At 44.5% G+C, this 16,838-nt stretch overlaps 1 protein-coding gene across 4 annotated transcripts in view; it reads left to right on the top strand.

Annotated features, from left to right (window-relative positions):
* The window catches only part of vti1a (vesicle transport through interaction with t-SNAREs 1A), a 171,253-nt gene that overhangs the window by 17,943 nt on the left and 136,472 nt on the right, over positions 1-16,838 (top strand). For all 4 annotated transcript variants that reach the window (NM_001078762.1, XM_031905171.1, XM_031905169.1 and 1 more), the window contains 1 exon segment: positions 14,819-14,896. In NM_001078762.1, coding sequence (NP_001072230.1) covers positions 14,819-14,896 — 78 coding nt within the window.

The raw sequence follows: 16,838 nt of genomic DNA, 5'->3' as shown, positions 1-16,838 counted from the left end.
CTATCCCATTCCCATCAATCCCTGCCCCAGTGAGCTTACAATCTAAGGTCCCTATCCCATTCCCATCAGTCCCTGCCCCAGTGAGCTTACAATCTAAGGGCCCTATCCCATTCCCATCAGCCCCTGCCCCAGTGAGCTTACAATCTAAGGTCCCTATCCCATTCCCATCAGTCCCTGCCCCAGTGAGCTTACAATCTAAGGTCCCTATCCCATTCCCATCAGTCCCTGCCCCAGTGAGCTTACAATCTAAGGTCCCTATCCCATTCCCATCAGTCCCTGCCCCAGTGAGCTTACAATCTAAGGTCCCTATCACATTCCCATCAGTCCCTGCCCCAGTGAGCTTACAATCTAAGGTCCCTATCACATTCCCATCAGTCCCTGCCCCAGTGAGCTTACAATCTAAGGTCCCTATCACATTCCCATCAGTCCCTGCCCCAGTGAGCTTACAATCTAAGGTCCCTATCCCATTCCCATCAGCCCCTGCCCCAGTGAGCTTACAATCTAAGGTCCCTATCCCATTCCCATCAGCCCCTGCCCCAGTGAGATTACAATCTAAGGTCCCTATCACATTCCCATCAGTCCCTGCCCCAGTGAGCTTACAATCTAAGGTCCCTATCACATTCCCATCAGCCCCTGCCCCAGTGAGCTTACAATCTAAGGGCCCTATCCCATTCCCATCAGTCCCTGCCCCAGTGAGCTTACAATCTAAGGTCCCTATCACATTTCCATCCCAGTGGCTTTCTGTGTTGTACCTGTATTTTGAGTAACAGTAAATCACATGTTAAAGGCCAAACTAAAGGTAATGGGAAGTCTATAAAAGACTTTAAACTACACGGGGAGCTCTGGCTTTGTTGTCGCTGTGCGTTAGTCGGCAGCAGCAGTGCAGGTTGGGGAGGAATTGATGCAGTTGAACTGTGCGGCTCAGGGAAAGTGTTAGGGGTTTGTTGGGCAGCGGGAAGAACAGAGCCATGAATAGTTGATGAAACAGAGCCAGACGGCTCCCTGGGAGACGGAGGCAGAAGAAGGGCTGCCAGTAGGGCGGAGGGACGCGGGGAAGGCCTTACTCCCAGCAGAAGACCTTGATGGTAGGAAAGACTGGGGGCAATAGGAAGAAAGGCCGGCGGCAGGATACACTGGCTGTGCACTGAGGGCAGTTATACCCAACACTGACTGCTCAGCCTCATCCTCGAAGCAGATTCATTGGCAAAACCCAGCAGAACAAAGTGTCGGCCCAAAAGTCTTCAACTCTCGCGTTTTTCCTGTCCACCAGGAGTTTTTTGTCCTCCCCAAATGATTATGTAACTAATTATCATTGGCTAATGGCTTGGGAAGCCAGTTGACCGCTTAAGTGTCCGTTTTTTAATGAGCGAGTTGGCAGTCGGCAGGTTTGGTTGCTACAGAGCAGTCCCATTGGCTGTAAGTCTCCTCACTAAACCTTCTACATTTAACAACCAAAAAGAAAAGGCAAATCCAAACCAGTGGCAAGCAGGTGTATATTATGGGCGAAATGGTGAGCCATTGCCCTAAGTGTCAACTTCTATGTATAGTGCATGCTAAGGATCAAAGGGCAATTAAAATGCCGACCTGTTGCCTCCTTGGGACCTTGCGTTAGCCTTTACACCTTTGAACCCTTCTATAGGGTTTTGCCTCAACAACAAAGATGGTGTTTGTGCTTATATCTATTTCCTTTCTCTAGAGTAGGGATCCCCAACCTTATTTACTCATGAGCCACACTGTAAAAAGTCTTGGGGTGCCACACAAGCATAAAGAAATTTCCTTGAGAATGCAGAATAAGGGCTGTCATTGGCTGTTTGGTGGCCCCATGTGGTCTGAGGCCACTCACTAATGGCCACCTACTTTGAGGCCACTGGGAGCAACATCCAAGGGGACAGAGAAGAACATGTTGCTCACGAGCCATTGGTTGGGGAACCCTGAGGGTCATAGTCATATATAATAACCCTCTCAATGAAAACCCTTGGGCAGGTGTTGATCGTGGTCAGAACATCGTCTTGGGTAATATGATCCAGATGAAATGGACCAGGAGTCATCCCTAAATAGACATCTATAACGAGTCTGAAATATGGTCACCGAGCTCAGCAAACTGCCCAGAAATGAAAAATAGGTGAAAATAGAAGAACAAGAAAAGTTTGAACAATGAAAGAGCTTGGGTGGCAAATAGCCAAAGTTATCTGAACGTTATATGCACTAAATCCAGGTTTCACTTTGGCCAAGATTCAGCCTTTCTCAGCAGGATTGGGATTTGGCCAAATCCTAAAATAGAAGATCCGGTGCATCTCTAACTGGACCTCTCTTTAGGAGATGCCACCCACACCCTACACTGTAGGGCCTACAGCTTACGTTCCTACCCCTCCATCGACATTCAGTTCATGAAACCCAATTCGTATGATGGCAAATCTGCCAGGAACCTCTATTCCCCATGTTCTCTGTTCCTCGGTCATCTGCTCAGATAGGAGCCTTCCGCCAGTCTTTGCCTCCTTTATCTACGAAGCCCTTTTGTTTGGACTCGGATGAGATAAGTCCCAGCTCCTCATTATGTGCCGGCGGTTGGGCCGCAGCACTACTGGCTTGGGGAGCTGCCTCGGAGGGGTGCCAAGGTTCTGGTGGAACAATCTAATATATTGGGGATGTTATACCCAACACTGGCTGCTCAGCCTCATCTTCCCACAAAACCCAGCAGAACAAAGCATCGGCCCTAAACTCTTCAACTCTCGCATTTTCCCAGTCCACCAAGAGTTTTTATTGTCCTTCTCAAATGATTATGTAACTATTTATCATTGGCTAATGGCTTGGGAACCAGTTGACAGCTTGGCTCCGTGGGACCTTGTGTTAGACTTTACACCTTTGCACCCGTTGAACCCTTTTTTTGTTTGTGTTTATATCTAGTTCCTTGCTATTGGAACGTGATATCTAGGGATACGCCAAATCCAGGTTTCACTTTGGCCAAGATTCAGCCTTTCTCAGCAGGATTGGGATTTGGCCAAATCCTTAAATAGTAGATCCAGTGCATCTCTAACTGGACCTCTCTTTAGGAGGTACCCTACACTGTAGGGCCTACAGCTTTCTTACCTACCCCACCATCGACATTCAGTTCATGAAACCCAATTCGTATGATGGCAAATCTGCCAGAAACCTTTTCTCCCTGCCTGGAACCTCTATTCCCCATGTTCTCTGTTCCTCGGTCATCTGTTGTGCACGGCGCCCAGATAGGAACCTTCCGCCAGTCTCTGCCTCCTTTATCTACGAAGTCCTTTTGTTTGGACTCGGATGAGATAAGTCCCAGCTCCTCATTACGCACCGGCGGTCGGGCCGCAGCGCTACTGGCTCGGGGAGCTGCCTCGGAGGGGTGCGGAATTACGATAAAGAAGTGTAATTAAATGGCAAGGAGCGATAGCATTTTCTAACAAATACCAGCACGTTGGTGGCCGATGGCTGATAAAGCGCTTCTGCATCTATGTATATGTTCCTTTCATTGCGAGTAAATATGCAGAGTTGTCGTCGGCGCAATGCCTCTCGCTTTATTTGCGACGTGCCTGTTAGGGCCGTAATTGAGCATATCCTGCTCGCCAGGTGTCGGGGGCTCGCCGGGCCCTCGCATTATAATACCGGATCATGACTTAATTCGCGGGCTGCTTCGGCGCGCACATGGAAGCCATTAGCAATCTATTTACAGCGAGGCTCGCTCCAACGATAACATTGTATTGCATTCCCAGGCGAGGCAATTTAAACAATCGCTTTGCCATATGTCGCCCACTAAAATGCACAAAACGCGCCTCATTGTGACGGCTAGATTAGCCTCCGCGCTCGCTGGGATGCCGGCAATCAGCCTCCGTACGGGAGGGCCGGGCAGCGGCTCAATCAGCGCCCGTCCCCTTAATTGCATTTACTTCATTCGTTTGCTCTTTGTTTTTTTCATTTAAATTAGAATAAAAAAGTTCCTTTTTGCTTTGGGTTTGTTGGAGAATTTGAGTTTAAATGAGACTTGGGGCAAATGAGAGGGAATTACGGGCAAAACCATTGGGGTGATTATATGGGTGCAAACACTCGAGCGCTTATTTACCGATTTTCGAGTTTCTAAATCGAATAAACTCAAAACTGGGGGAAAATACTGGAATATCTGTTGTTGTTGAGTTGGAGAATACGGCCCATTGACTATAGGAACTCAAAAGCTTTTACATAGTAAGTTAGGTTGAAAAAAGACACACGTCTATCAAGTTCAACCATAATGCCTATATATAACCTGCCTAACTGCCAGTTGATCCAGAGGAAGGCAAAAAACCCCATCTGAAGCCTCTCTAATTTGCCCCAGAGGGGAAAAAATTCCTTCCTGACTCCAAGATGGCAATCGGTCCAGTCCCTGGGGCAACCAAGATGGTGAATTTTTTCATTCAGGTATTCAGGTTTTCTGCACTTAATTAATACCAGACATTCGAGTTTTCCAACCATAACCTGAATTAGAGTTTTTGAAGTGCAAAAAATTGAGACAAATTGCACGCACACTGCGGGGACAGGGATGTCCTGTTAGGTCCAGGGGCAACTTGTGACCCAAGAGAGTTGTTCTTACCCCCAGGCAACCCAAATGGCTCTGTAGGCTTCTGGGTATAACTTGGTCATTGTGATCTAACCCATAAATATGGTCATATTATCCGCCCCACATGGAAAGAGTTGTCCCGTATGCGCTCAGATTTTAGTATTCTTCCGAGGAACGCTGGCATATGGGTCGTACCATTGTAGGATAAAGCCCGAAAAATAACCAATGGGAGGAGGTTCTGAATGTGAAATAGTTACAGGCACCAATCGTACGGAAGTTACTCCCATTGTAGCTCCCCCCGGGGGTATCGGCAGGTACACAATACCCAGGCGGATTTTATCCTCATCCAACCAAAACTTTTTAACCTGTCCCACTGACTAAACGATTGATCACCAGTATAATTCTGAGCCCACATACAGTACAAAAATTGTAGGAAACTCTATTTTGTATGATAATACTGGTGCCTGTATGGGCAGGGTAACTCTACCCTATAGACGGGGGGGGGGGTATTTGAGGGCAGAAGCCGTGAATATTCTGACTGATCTCCAGTGCCGCCTTGGTTCACGCCATTGGTTCTCCAATGTCAGATCCATCCTTCTGTGGTAGGTCTACATTCATGTACATTGGGCCGACTGTAGAGCACCTGAATCCGCCAGTTTCTGTGCCAGTGCCAGTACAGCGCCGGGTCAGAAGTCGGGGGTCTCTGTCAGTACTACGACTTTTATTTTTCCAACTATTCTGAAGATAAAACTTTATTTTTTAGTGAGATGATAGGGACAAGGGGGACCTGTGATCCGAGGCTGCACTATAGTATTGGCCCTTTCGGGCAGTACCGACCCTGGGCCTCTCGGGCAGTGCCGACCCTGGGCCTCTCGGGCAGTACCGACCCTGGGCCTCTCGGGCAGTACCAACCCTGGGCCTCTCCATCAGTACCGACCCTGGGCCTCTCGGGCAGTACCGACCCTGGGCCTCTCGGGCAGTACCGACCCTGGGCCTCTCCATCAGTGCCGACCCTGGGCCTCTCGGGCAGTGCCGACCCTGGGCCTCTCGGCATGCCGACCCTGGCCTCGGGCAGTGCCGACCCTGGGCCTCTCGGGCAGTGCCGACCCTGGGGCCTCTCGGGCAGTGCCGACCCTGGGCCTCTCGGGCAGTGCCGACCCTGGGCCTCTCGGCAGTGCCGACCCTGGGCCTCTCGGGCAGTGCCGACCCTGGGCCTCTCGGGCAGTGCCGACCCTGGGCCTCTCGGGCAGTGCCGACCCTGGGCCTCTCGGGCAGTGCCGACCCTGGGCCTCTCGGCCAGTGCCGACCCTGGGCCTCTCGGGCAGTGCCGACCCTGGGCCTCTCGGGCAGTGCCGACCCTGGGCCTCTCGGGCAGTGCCGACCCTGGGCCTCTCGGGCAGTGCCGACCCTGGGCCTCTCGGGCAGTGCCGACCCTGGGCCTCTCGGTGCTGCTGGGGAAAGTCCTTTTGCGTAAAACTGGGCCAGTACCAGCGGTTGCCTCTTTTAGTCAGGAAAGAATCCCTTCCATTATCATTTGGGTTTATGTTCATTTTTTATGAAATGTTCTTAAAATTACTCTGACAGGGGCTATTGTACCCCCCGGGGGCCATATCTGTGTGAATAACAGTGTTTCTTTTAGTGATAGGGAGCGGCCATCTTGTTCCTTGAAAGAACGACCACTCACACCATGAAACAATGGCCGCCATACTTGCCTGGGATTCATTTTGAATCTTAGCCTGAAAAACATGGACGGACCCTTGTTCCCTCATCTACAGAAGCTTTCTCACATGTCTTAATGTTATCAAAGCAAATGATTCCCCAGTACGGTGCCATTTTAAATAGGCAAACATTTTCCCGCGTAGGGATTGGTCAGCCAGAAATGGTTCTTAAAGGGGTTCGTCTTCATTTTTTATTTGTAGTTTTTTAGTTATTTCACTTTTTGTTCAGCAGCTCTCCTGTTTGGAGTTTCAGCAGCTATCCGGTTGCTAGGGTCCCTTAGCAACCAGGCAGCGGTGTGAATGAGAGGCTGGTATATGAATAGGGGAGGGGCTGAATAGAAAGATAAGGAATAAAAAGTAACAATAACAATAAAACTGGAGCCTCACAGAGCAATAGGGTTTGGCTGCCGGGGTCAGTGACCCCCATTTGAATAGGAAGGCAAACCATTCAGAAACTATAAAAAATACAGCAGCTATTTGGTTGCTAGGGTCCAGTTTACCCCAGCAACCAGTCTGTGGTTTAATTAAAAAAACGAGAAGTTACGTAATTAAAAGTAACAATAAAACTGGAGCCTCACAGAGCAATAGGGTTTGGCTGCCGGGGTCAGTGACCCCCATTTGAAAGCTGCAAAGAGTTAGAAGAAGAAGGCAAATAATTCAAAAACTATAAGAAATAAATAATGAAGACCAATTGAAAAGTTGCTAAGAATAGGCCATTCTGTCATATGGTAAAGTTAAAGTTGAACCTCCCCATTGAGTCCAACGCTGGGCCCATTGGGGCAGATTTATCAAATTACGAGTTCGAATTCCGAATGGGAAAAATTTGGATTGGAAACGAAAATTTCGGAAGATCGCAAATATCACGAAAATGCTTACGAAAAAATCGTATTAGTCACAATAATATCGTATTGGCGATCCTAAAGTCACTAAATTTTCGTACCGTACAATTGTAAACAGTGATAAAACCTTTCCGATTTTTTCGTGCAAGCATACAAAAAAGTTGTGTGCCGTACGAAAAGGTGTGCGCACAAAAAATTCACCGAAAATACGCTCGGAGCGTTAGAATGAATGCTCCGAGCGTTTGTGCCTTTGTAAATGTGCCCCATTGAGTCCTACGCTGGACCCATTGAGTCCTACGCTGGACCCATTGAGTCCTACGCTGGACCCATTGAGTCCTACACTGGATCCATTGAGTCCTACGCTGGACCCATTGAGTCCTACGCTACACACAAAGGCGCCATTGAGTCCAACGCTGGCGACCGGCAACTGTCTCGGGCCTTTAGACACCCCCAATGCCTTTCATCGTATCTCTCTCAACCCCCCCCCGGCCGCCGCCAAACCCGCCGGCGCTTCTTTCAGAAACAAAAATGGCCGATTCCTCTTTAAAATCAGACAAAAAACAAAAAAGTCTTAACGAGGCGCCGATCGCCGGGGAAACTTTTCCTCTGACAAACGCGAGCGGTAGGAAAATCCTGCTGAAAGTGATGGGGAGCAGCCCGGGAACGGCAGCGCGGCAGCTCCTCCAACGCCTCTGTCTTCTTCACAAACGTACACACAAAGCGCCAGCCGACAGCGCCAACTGACAACTAAGACTAAAAATGTTGACAATTTCTTGATTTGCCCGGCTGGCTTATGTATGGGAGGCATTAACTATTTATAAAATGCATTATGAATAGGGCTCCTTCAAGCCCGCGCTGAAACGGTGACATTTCCAGCAGAAATCTTCCTGCTTAAGTACAAATTTATATACAGGGAGGGGGGGGGAACCTTAGAACCCCCCCCCTTCCCCTGCCGCTTCCATTGCTCTTAATTACCCCTTTCACAGGGGATGTTTTGCCTGTCAGCCGGTTTGATTAGCGAAATTGAACAGGTTGGAGACTCAGCGGAAGCTTTGGGGAAAAGTTCTTTCTCTTTCTGTCGGATAAAATGAGATAATGGGGGATAATTTGCCGCTTTTACATTTTAATATCAGTCTTTTATTGACCTAGAAATGAATCCTGATGCCCCTCTGCCCCCATGTCCTTCCTAGTTTGCTTCCCCTTTAAACACGTCGGCTCTGTGTGTGACCAATGAGACTTCACCCAGCAACATTATAGCATCCAAATATATGTAATAAACAAAATAAATGATTATTCTGTTATCCACAATGCTCCAGACCTGTACTTGATCCCAACTAAGATATAATTACCCCTTATTGGGGCAGAACAGCCCTATTGGGTTTATTTAATGGTTAAATGATTCCCTTTTCTCTGTAATAATAAAACAGTACCTGTACTTGATCCCAACTAAGATATAATTACCCCTTATTGGGGGCAGAACAGCCCTATTGGGTTTATTTAATGGTTAAATGATTCCCTTTTCTCTGTAATAATAAAACAGTACCTGTACTTGATCCCAACTAAGATATAATTACCCCTTATTGGGGCAGAACAGCCCTATTGGGTTTATTTCATGGTTAAATGATTCCCTTTTCTCTGTAATAATAAAACAGTACCTGTACTTGATCCCAACTAAGATATAATTACCCCTTATTGGGGGCAGAACAGCCCTATTGGGTTTATTTAATGGTTAAATGATTCCCTTTTCTCTGTAATAATAAAACAGTACCTGTACTTGATCCCAACTAAGATATAATTACCCCTTATTGGGGCAGAACAGCCCTATTGGGTTTATTTAATGGTTAAATGATTCCCTTTTCTCTGTAATAATAAAACAGTACCTGTACTTGATCCCAACTAAGATATAATTACCCCTTATTGGGGCAGAACAGCCCTATTGGGTTTATTTAATGGTTAAATGATTCCCTTTTCTCTGTAATAATAAAACAGTACCTGTACTTGATCCCAACTAAGATATAATTACCCCTTATTGGGGGCAGAACAGCCCTATTGGGTTTATTTAATGGTTAAATGATTCCCTTTTCTCTGTAATAATAAAACAGTACCTGTACTTGATCCCAACTAAGATATAATTACCCCTTATTGGGGCAGAACAGCCCTTTGGGTTTATTTCATGGTTAAATGATTCCCTTTTCTCTGTAATAATAAAACAGTACCTGTACTTGATCCCAACTAAGATATAATTACCCCTTATTGGGGGCAGAACAGCCCTATTGGGTTTATTTGATGGTTAAATGATTTTGCGGTATGGAGATCTAAATTACGGAAAGATCCCTTATCTGGGAAACAGGCTATCTGGGTCACAGATCCCATACCTGTATCAATACATTTTTTAAAACTGAATTGAATTTTTTCAATTGTTTTTATTTTGTACTATTCTATAATAAATATATATTTGTTTATATCCCATTTGTATATTTTTTCAAACTGCGCTTCTATATTTCACATTTATATATATATATTTGTATTTTCCCCTCTGTCAGTGAAGCTTCAGCCGATGCAGGAAATGTCCATATTGCATTTTTATTTAATGTTTTCTCAATTTAAACAATAAACACGAGGGGCCCCGTGCAGCCTCAGAGCCCCCATTTGGGGCAGAAAGCGAGTCGGACTCTTAAAGGCACGGCGCAGGCGATTTCCACGTAACGGCGCAGCGATTAACCCTTCACTGATTGCCTTTTATTGACCTGGGAATTCCGCCCTCGTTTCTCTTTGCGCTTTGATGTTTCCGGGATATAATTGAGCCGCCTCTGCCAATTTGTTCCCTTTTACGTAAAATAAAAAAAAACGCCAAACAAAAACAATCTCCGTATGATTCTCGCACCGCGCCGCGTGTTTTAACCCCCCGCCGGGATAAAATGAATAATTAACCACGCAGCTCTGATACCGTCAGCTTCATTTGCTTTTAGTATACGATTCTCGGCGCAGTTAGCGCCGCGTTTGTGAATGAGCAGTCTCCGCCCCCATTTATTTACCCTTTGATTTTTATTTCAACAAAACAAATGGAAATGATTCAGGTCAAAAGGAAAGCGATAATTAAAGGTCACCGCCCCCCGTGTCGCAAACGCGGCCCTCGCCGTCCTGCCGGGAACGTTTCTGCCGACAATGGAACCGAATGGGACTCCCGGGAGCTTCGGGGGGGGGGGGGGGGAATGTCTCTTTAAATAAAGGAAAAATTCTATTATTATCATAATGGACTCATATATTTCTATTTACTATAATTGGGTTTGGGAAATATATGTAAATGGGGCAATAAATTGGGCAATAAATGGGGCAATAAATGGGGCAATAAATGGGGCGCAGGTTTGGCCTTTATTTATGAAAGTAAAAAAATATTATATTTTTTGGGGGGGGGGGGGGGGGGGTTTGTGTCAATTTCTCTATGGGGCAGATTTATCAAAATGTGGGTTTAGAGATTAATACATAAAAACATAAAAACTGCCCCACGTTCTATTCATTCCTATGGGGTTTCTAGAAGTGTATTTATTAATGTGAAATTTATCATTTGATAAATATTCTTCTGCTCATAATGGGAGTTTAGAGCTTAATACATATATATACGTTTCTATTCATTCCTATGGGTTTTCTAGAAGTGTATTTATTAATGTGAAATTTATCATTTGATAAATATTCTTCTACTCAAAATGGGAGTTTATAGATTAATATATAAAAACATAAAAACTCCCCCATGTTCTATTCATTCTTATGGGGATTTTTAAAAGTGTATTTATCAATGGACGAACGTTATAACAATTGATAAATACCCTTCTAAAAAAATCCCATAGAAATGAATAGAACGTGGGGGAGTTTTTATGTTTTTATATATTAATCTATAAACTCCCATTTTGAGTAGAAGAATATTTATCAAATGTTGAGTTCTAAATTTCACATTGATAAATCCCGTAGGAATGAATAGAAACGTATATATATGTATTAAGCTCTAAACTCCCATTCTGAGCAGAAGAATATTTATCAAATGGTAAATTTCACATTAATAAATACACTTCTAGAAACCCCATAGGAATGAATAGAACGTGGGGCAGTTTTTATGTTTTTATGTATTAATCTCTAAACTCACATTTTGATAAATCTGCCCCATAGAGAAATTGACACAGAACAACCCCACCCCAAAAAAATAGAAATTTTTTTTTAATTTCATAAATAAAGGACAAACCTGTGTCCCATTTATTATGAAAAAAAATATATATTTTGGGGCTGTTTTGTGTCAGTTTCTCTATGGGACAGATTTATCAAAATGTGAGTTTAGAGCTTATTACATAAAAACTCCCCCACGTTCTATTCATTCTTATGGGATTTTTTAGAAGGGTATTTATTTGCTGATATATAACTTTCTCCCATTGATAAATACACTTCTAAAAATCCCATAGGAATGAATAAAACGTATATATATGTATTAAACCCACATTTTGATAAATCTGCCGCAATAGAGAAATTGACACAAAACAGCCCAAAATATATATTTTTTTAATTTCATAAATAAAGGCCAAACCTTCCCCCCAATTTATTACAGACACATATTCAACCATTTAGCTTTAAAATATATTTCCCAAACTATGTTTTCAATGTATTTATAGTAAATAGAAATATTTGTCCATTAAGATGGTCTGTAATAAATGGGATACAGGTTTGTCCTTTATTTATGAAACTAAAAAAAAATATTTTTGGGGCTATTTTGTGGCAATTTCTCTATAGGGCAGATTTATCAAAATGTGGGTTGAGAGCTTAATACATATATATATACTTTCTATTCATTCCTATAGGATTTTTTTTTTATCAATTGCTGAGTTATAACATTCACCCATTGATAAATACACTTCTAAAAATCCCATAGAAATGAATAGAATGTATATATATATATGTATGTATTAAGCTCTAAACCCACGTTTCTGCCCCATAGAGAAATTGACACAAAACAACCCCAAAACATGATTTATTTTAGTTTAATAATAAAGATATTACAGACCCGTATTTAACCATTTACCTGCAAAATATATTTCCCCAACTACATTTTCAATGCATTTATAGTAAATATAATGGTCTGTAATAAATGGAATACAGGTTTGTAATTTGTTATGAAACTAAAAAAATAAATATATGTATTTTTGGGGTTGTTTTTTTGTATAGAGTGTCAATTTCTCTATGGGGCAGATTTATCAAAATGTGGGTTAAGAAATGAATACATATATATATGTTCTATTCATTCCTATGGGATTTTTTAGAAGCGTATTTATCAATAGGTAAAAGTTAAAAATCACCATTTTGATAAATATTTTTCTACTCAAGATATAAAAACATAAACCCCCCCCCATGTTCCATTCATTCCTATGGGATTTTTAGCAGCGTATTTATCAATTGCTGATTTATAACATTCACCACTTTATAAAATAGAACATGGGGCAGTTTTTATGTTTTTATGTATTAAGCTCTAAACCCACATGTTGATAAATCTGCCCCATAGAGAAATTGATGCAAAACAGCCCCAAAAATATTATTTTTAATAAATAAAGGCCAAACCTACATCCCATTTATTACAGATTTTATCCAACCATTTACCTGCAATATATATTCCATTTAAATCCATTTACAGTAAATAGAAATATTTGTCTGTGACGACGACAAATAGAATTTTGTCCCTTTTTATTTTTTTAAAGAGATATTAACCCACATTTTGATAAATCTGCCCGGAAAAAAAAAAAATCAGCTTTCCAGAAACCACGTGAATTCTTCGGCTGCGTAATTTCCCCAATTCCTCATTATTTCTCCTAATGAAGAGAAGATTATTTGCAGACTCCCCCCCGTTATTGTTTCTGACCTTCTTCAGGATTAGGACGGAAATTTCTTTTTATTTTATTTTTTTGTAAAAATAAAAGCACGGGGCCCGGCCGCGGCGTAAATTGTTTATTTATTGTAACATTCTGTGCGTCGCAGGTTCTCGCCGTAATCCCCCCCCCTTCCCTTCTGCCCCGGGTGTTGGCGAGGGTCACTAAGCAATGAGGTCTCATTGTCCGACGCTCCCCGGGTCGCAGCTGATCCATTTCGCCTTTTCTAAACTTAAAAAAAAAAACCCCCGGTGAATGTTAATGAATTAGATTCTGCTGCTCTTTAATTACAGACTCAGGGAAGGTAATTACGGCTTTTTAATTTGTTTCCTTTTCCAACCGCGAAAAGACCAACTTGCTGTTGGTCTTTTTGCGGTTGGAAAAGGAAACAAATTAAATAGGGGTTATTATCCTTCACACACTCGTGCCCCACATTGGGGTTATTATCCTTCACACACTCGTGCCCCTCGTTGGGGTTATTATCCTTCACACACTCGTGCCCCACGTTGGGGTTATTATCCTTCACACACTCGTGCCCCTCGTTGGGGTTATATTATTCTTCCCACACTCGTGCCCCTCGTTGGGGTTATTATCCTTCACACACTCGTGCCCCTCGTTGGGGTTATTATCCTTCACACACTCGTGCCCCTCGTTGGGGTTATTATCCTTCACACACTCGTGCCCCTCGTTGGGGTTATTATCCTTCCCACACTTGTGCCCCTCGTTGGGGTTATTATCCTTCCCACACTCGTGCCCCTCGTTGGGGTTATTATCCTTCCCACACTCGTGCCCCACGTTGGGGTTATTATCCTTCCCACACTCGTGCCCCTCGTTGGGGTTATTATCCTTCACACCTGCCCCGGGTTATCCTCACACACTCGTGCCCCTCGTTGGGGTTATTATCCTTCACACACTCGTGCCCCTCGTTGGGGTTATATTATCCTTCCCACACTCGTGCCCCTCGTTGGGGTTATTATCCTTCCCACACTCGTGCCCCTCGTTGGGGTTATTATCCTTCCCACACTCGTGCCCCTCGTTGGGGTTATTATCCTTCACACACTCGTGCCCCTCGTCGGGGTTATTATCCTTTACACACTCGTGCCCTTTATTGGGGTTATTATCCTTCCCACACTCGTGCCCCTCGTTGGGGTTATTATCCTTCCCACACTTGTGCCCCTCGTTGGGGTTATTATCCTTCCCACACTTGTGCCCCTCGTTGGGGTTATTATCCTTCCCACACTCGTGCCCCTTGTTGGGGTTATTATCCTTCACACACTCGTGCCCCTCGTCGGGGTTATTATCCTTTACACACTCGTGCCCTTTATTGGGGTTATTATCCTTCGCACACTCGTGCCCCTCGTTGGGGTTATCCTTCACACACTCGTTGGGGCTTATTTTCGACTTTCTGGGGGGGCTAATAGGTTATTGAGATCCCTATCGACCCTTCTATCCGGAAGCGAATGGGCAGATATGGAGCGGATAACGTAATGGGGGTACTAAGGGGGCTCAGCGCCGCTGCTTTACCCCCCGCAGGATTTATTACTAAGGATCAGTGGGGGCCCTTTTCCCAGTTGCCCTGCCTAATGGTTATTCCCCCCCCCCCCAACGACAGTTGCTATGCTGGCAGGGTTGCCCTTGAACGTTGCCGGTCCCGCTGGTTTTGGCGGATCATGAATGGCAGCCGCCCCCCCCCCCCCCTTGCGTATCCGACAGGCGCCATTAGGGGGCTCTCCAGGGTCGGGATCGGCAGATATTGAATTTCCCCTTATTTTATTATCCGTTTTACAATCTCTTTTTGTTTTTGTTTTGCAGAAAAGGTCACGGATCGCCTACAGTGACGAAGTGCGCAACGAGCTCCTGGGGGACGAGGGGAATTCCTCCGAGAGCCAGGTAGGCCGCTAATCAAGGGGCCCCCGGTGGGGCGGCCGCGGGGTGAAGGGGGTCACGCACGGGGCTTTGCCGGCCGCCACATTGTGTGAAAGTGCTTAATGTCCCACATTCCCATTCACTTCAATAGAGGCCTCGCGTGTAACCCTTTGTGGGGGCTGTGGGGGGTTTCTCTTTAAGCGCGGCCGGCGTAACGCCGCTTAATTGTAAGACTGCGGTGAGGGGCCTCTACTGATGTAGAGAGGGATATTCTGAGACAATTTGCAATTGGTCTTCATTTTTTATTACTTGGGGTTTTGTAATGATTTCACTTTTTGTTCAGCAGCTGTCTGGTTGCTAGGGTCCAAACTACCTTGGCAACCAGGGAGTGGTTTGAACGGGAGATGGGTATATGAATAGGGGAGGGGCTGAATAGAAAGATAAGGGGTAAAACGTAACAATAACAATAAAACTGGAGCCTCACAGAGCAATAGGGTTTGGCTGCCGGGGTCAGTGACCCCCATTTGAAAGCTAAAGGCAAATAATTCAAAAACTATAAGAAATAAATAATGAAGACCAATTGAAAAGTTGCTTAGAATTGGCCATTCTATAACATACTAAACGTTAACCGCCCCTTTGTCTTGTGTCTAATGCTTTGAATAAACTACAGGTATAGGATCCCTTGTCCGGAGACCCATTATCCAGAAAGTTCCAAATGACAGGGGAGGCCATCTCCCACTGACTCCATTTTACATAAAAATAGAAAATAAAAAAGAGACATAATTATGATTTTTTTAAAATCACAGCTGTGGGATCTGTTATCCAGAATGCTCGGGATCTGGGCATTTTCGGATAATGGGTCTTTCTGGGATTTAGACCTCCAGCTAAACTATCTTAGTTGGAATCAAGTACAAGGATCTCTTTTGTTATTAGAGACAAAAGGGAAATATCTGCTTATAATGGAGTCTATGGGAGATGGCCTTTCCGTAATTTGGAACTTTCTGGATAACGGATCTGTAATAAAACCATACCTTGAATCTGATCCCAACTTGGCTGCCTGAATCCACGTTGCTGTTTTTATGGTTTATTTCATGTTTAAATAATTTTTACTAGATTTGGGGTAGGGAGATCCAAATTACAGAAAGATCCTTTATCCAGAAAACCCCAAGTCCAGAGCACTCTGTATAACAGGTCCCATACCTGTATTTATCTTTGTTTGATGATATAAAATAAAGGAAATAGAAACACTAGGAACCTATGAATAATATTGCCATTCGGACACAGGGCCCAGGGCAAAGGCTCATTAGAGAGAAGCCCCACAGGGGCAGTTGGGGCAAATTCCCAGCACCTATTCTAGATCTACGGACACTGATTTGGGACATTTTGCATTAAAAATCAGAGCCGCAGTCACTCTCAGGCCTGACAGTCGGACCTACGGGGGTTTTATGGTTACTTGGAATTAAATCACTTGAAAAACTTCACTAAATAAGATTTTGGCTGAAATGAAATACAAACACAAATATTTGCCGACATGAAGAGCATTGTCATTAAAACAAGCAGACTTTAAAGGACAAGTTAACCCAAAATATAGTAGTATAGTAGTTTTTGTCTGTCCCTTTCTATTCCCTGCCCAGGGGGTTCTGGCCTATGAAACAGTGTAACACAAGGCAGCAGCCTGACAGACCTGACTCGCTGGGGGAGACTGACCCCTGAAACAGTGTAACACAAGGCAACAGCCTGACAGACCTGACTCGCTGGGGGAGACTGACCCCTGAAACACTGTAACACAAGGCAGCAGCCTGACAGACCTGACTCGCTGGGGGAGACTGACCCCTGAAACAGTGTAACACAGGGCAGCAGCCTGACAGACCTGACTCGCTGGGGGAGACTGACCCCTGAAACAGTGTAACACAAGGCAGCAGCCTGACAGACCTGACTCGCTGGGGGAGACTGACCCCTGAAACAG

Source organism: Xenopus tropicalis, chromosome 7 (genome assembly GCF_000004195.4).
Source record: "Xenopus tropicalis strain Nigerian chromosome 7, UCB_Xtro_10.0, whole genome shotgun sequence".
Lineage (NCBI taxonomy): Eukaryota > Metazoa > Chordata > Amphibia > Anura > Pipidae > Xenopus > Xenopus tropicalis.
This window is presented reverse-complemented; position numbering and strand designations above follow the sequence as displayed.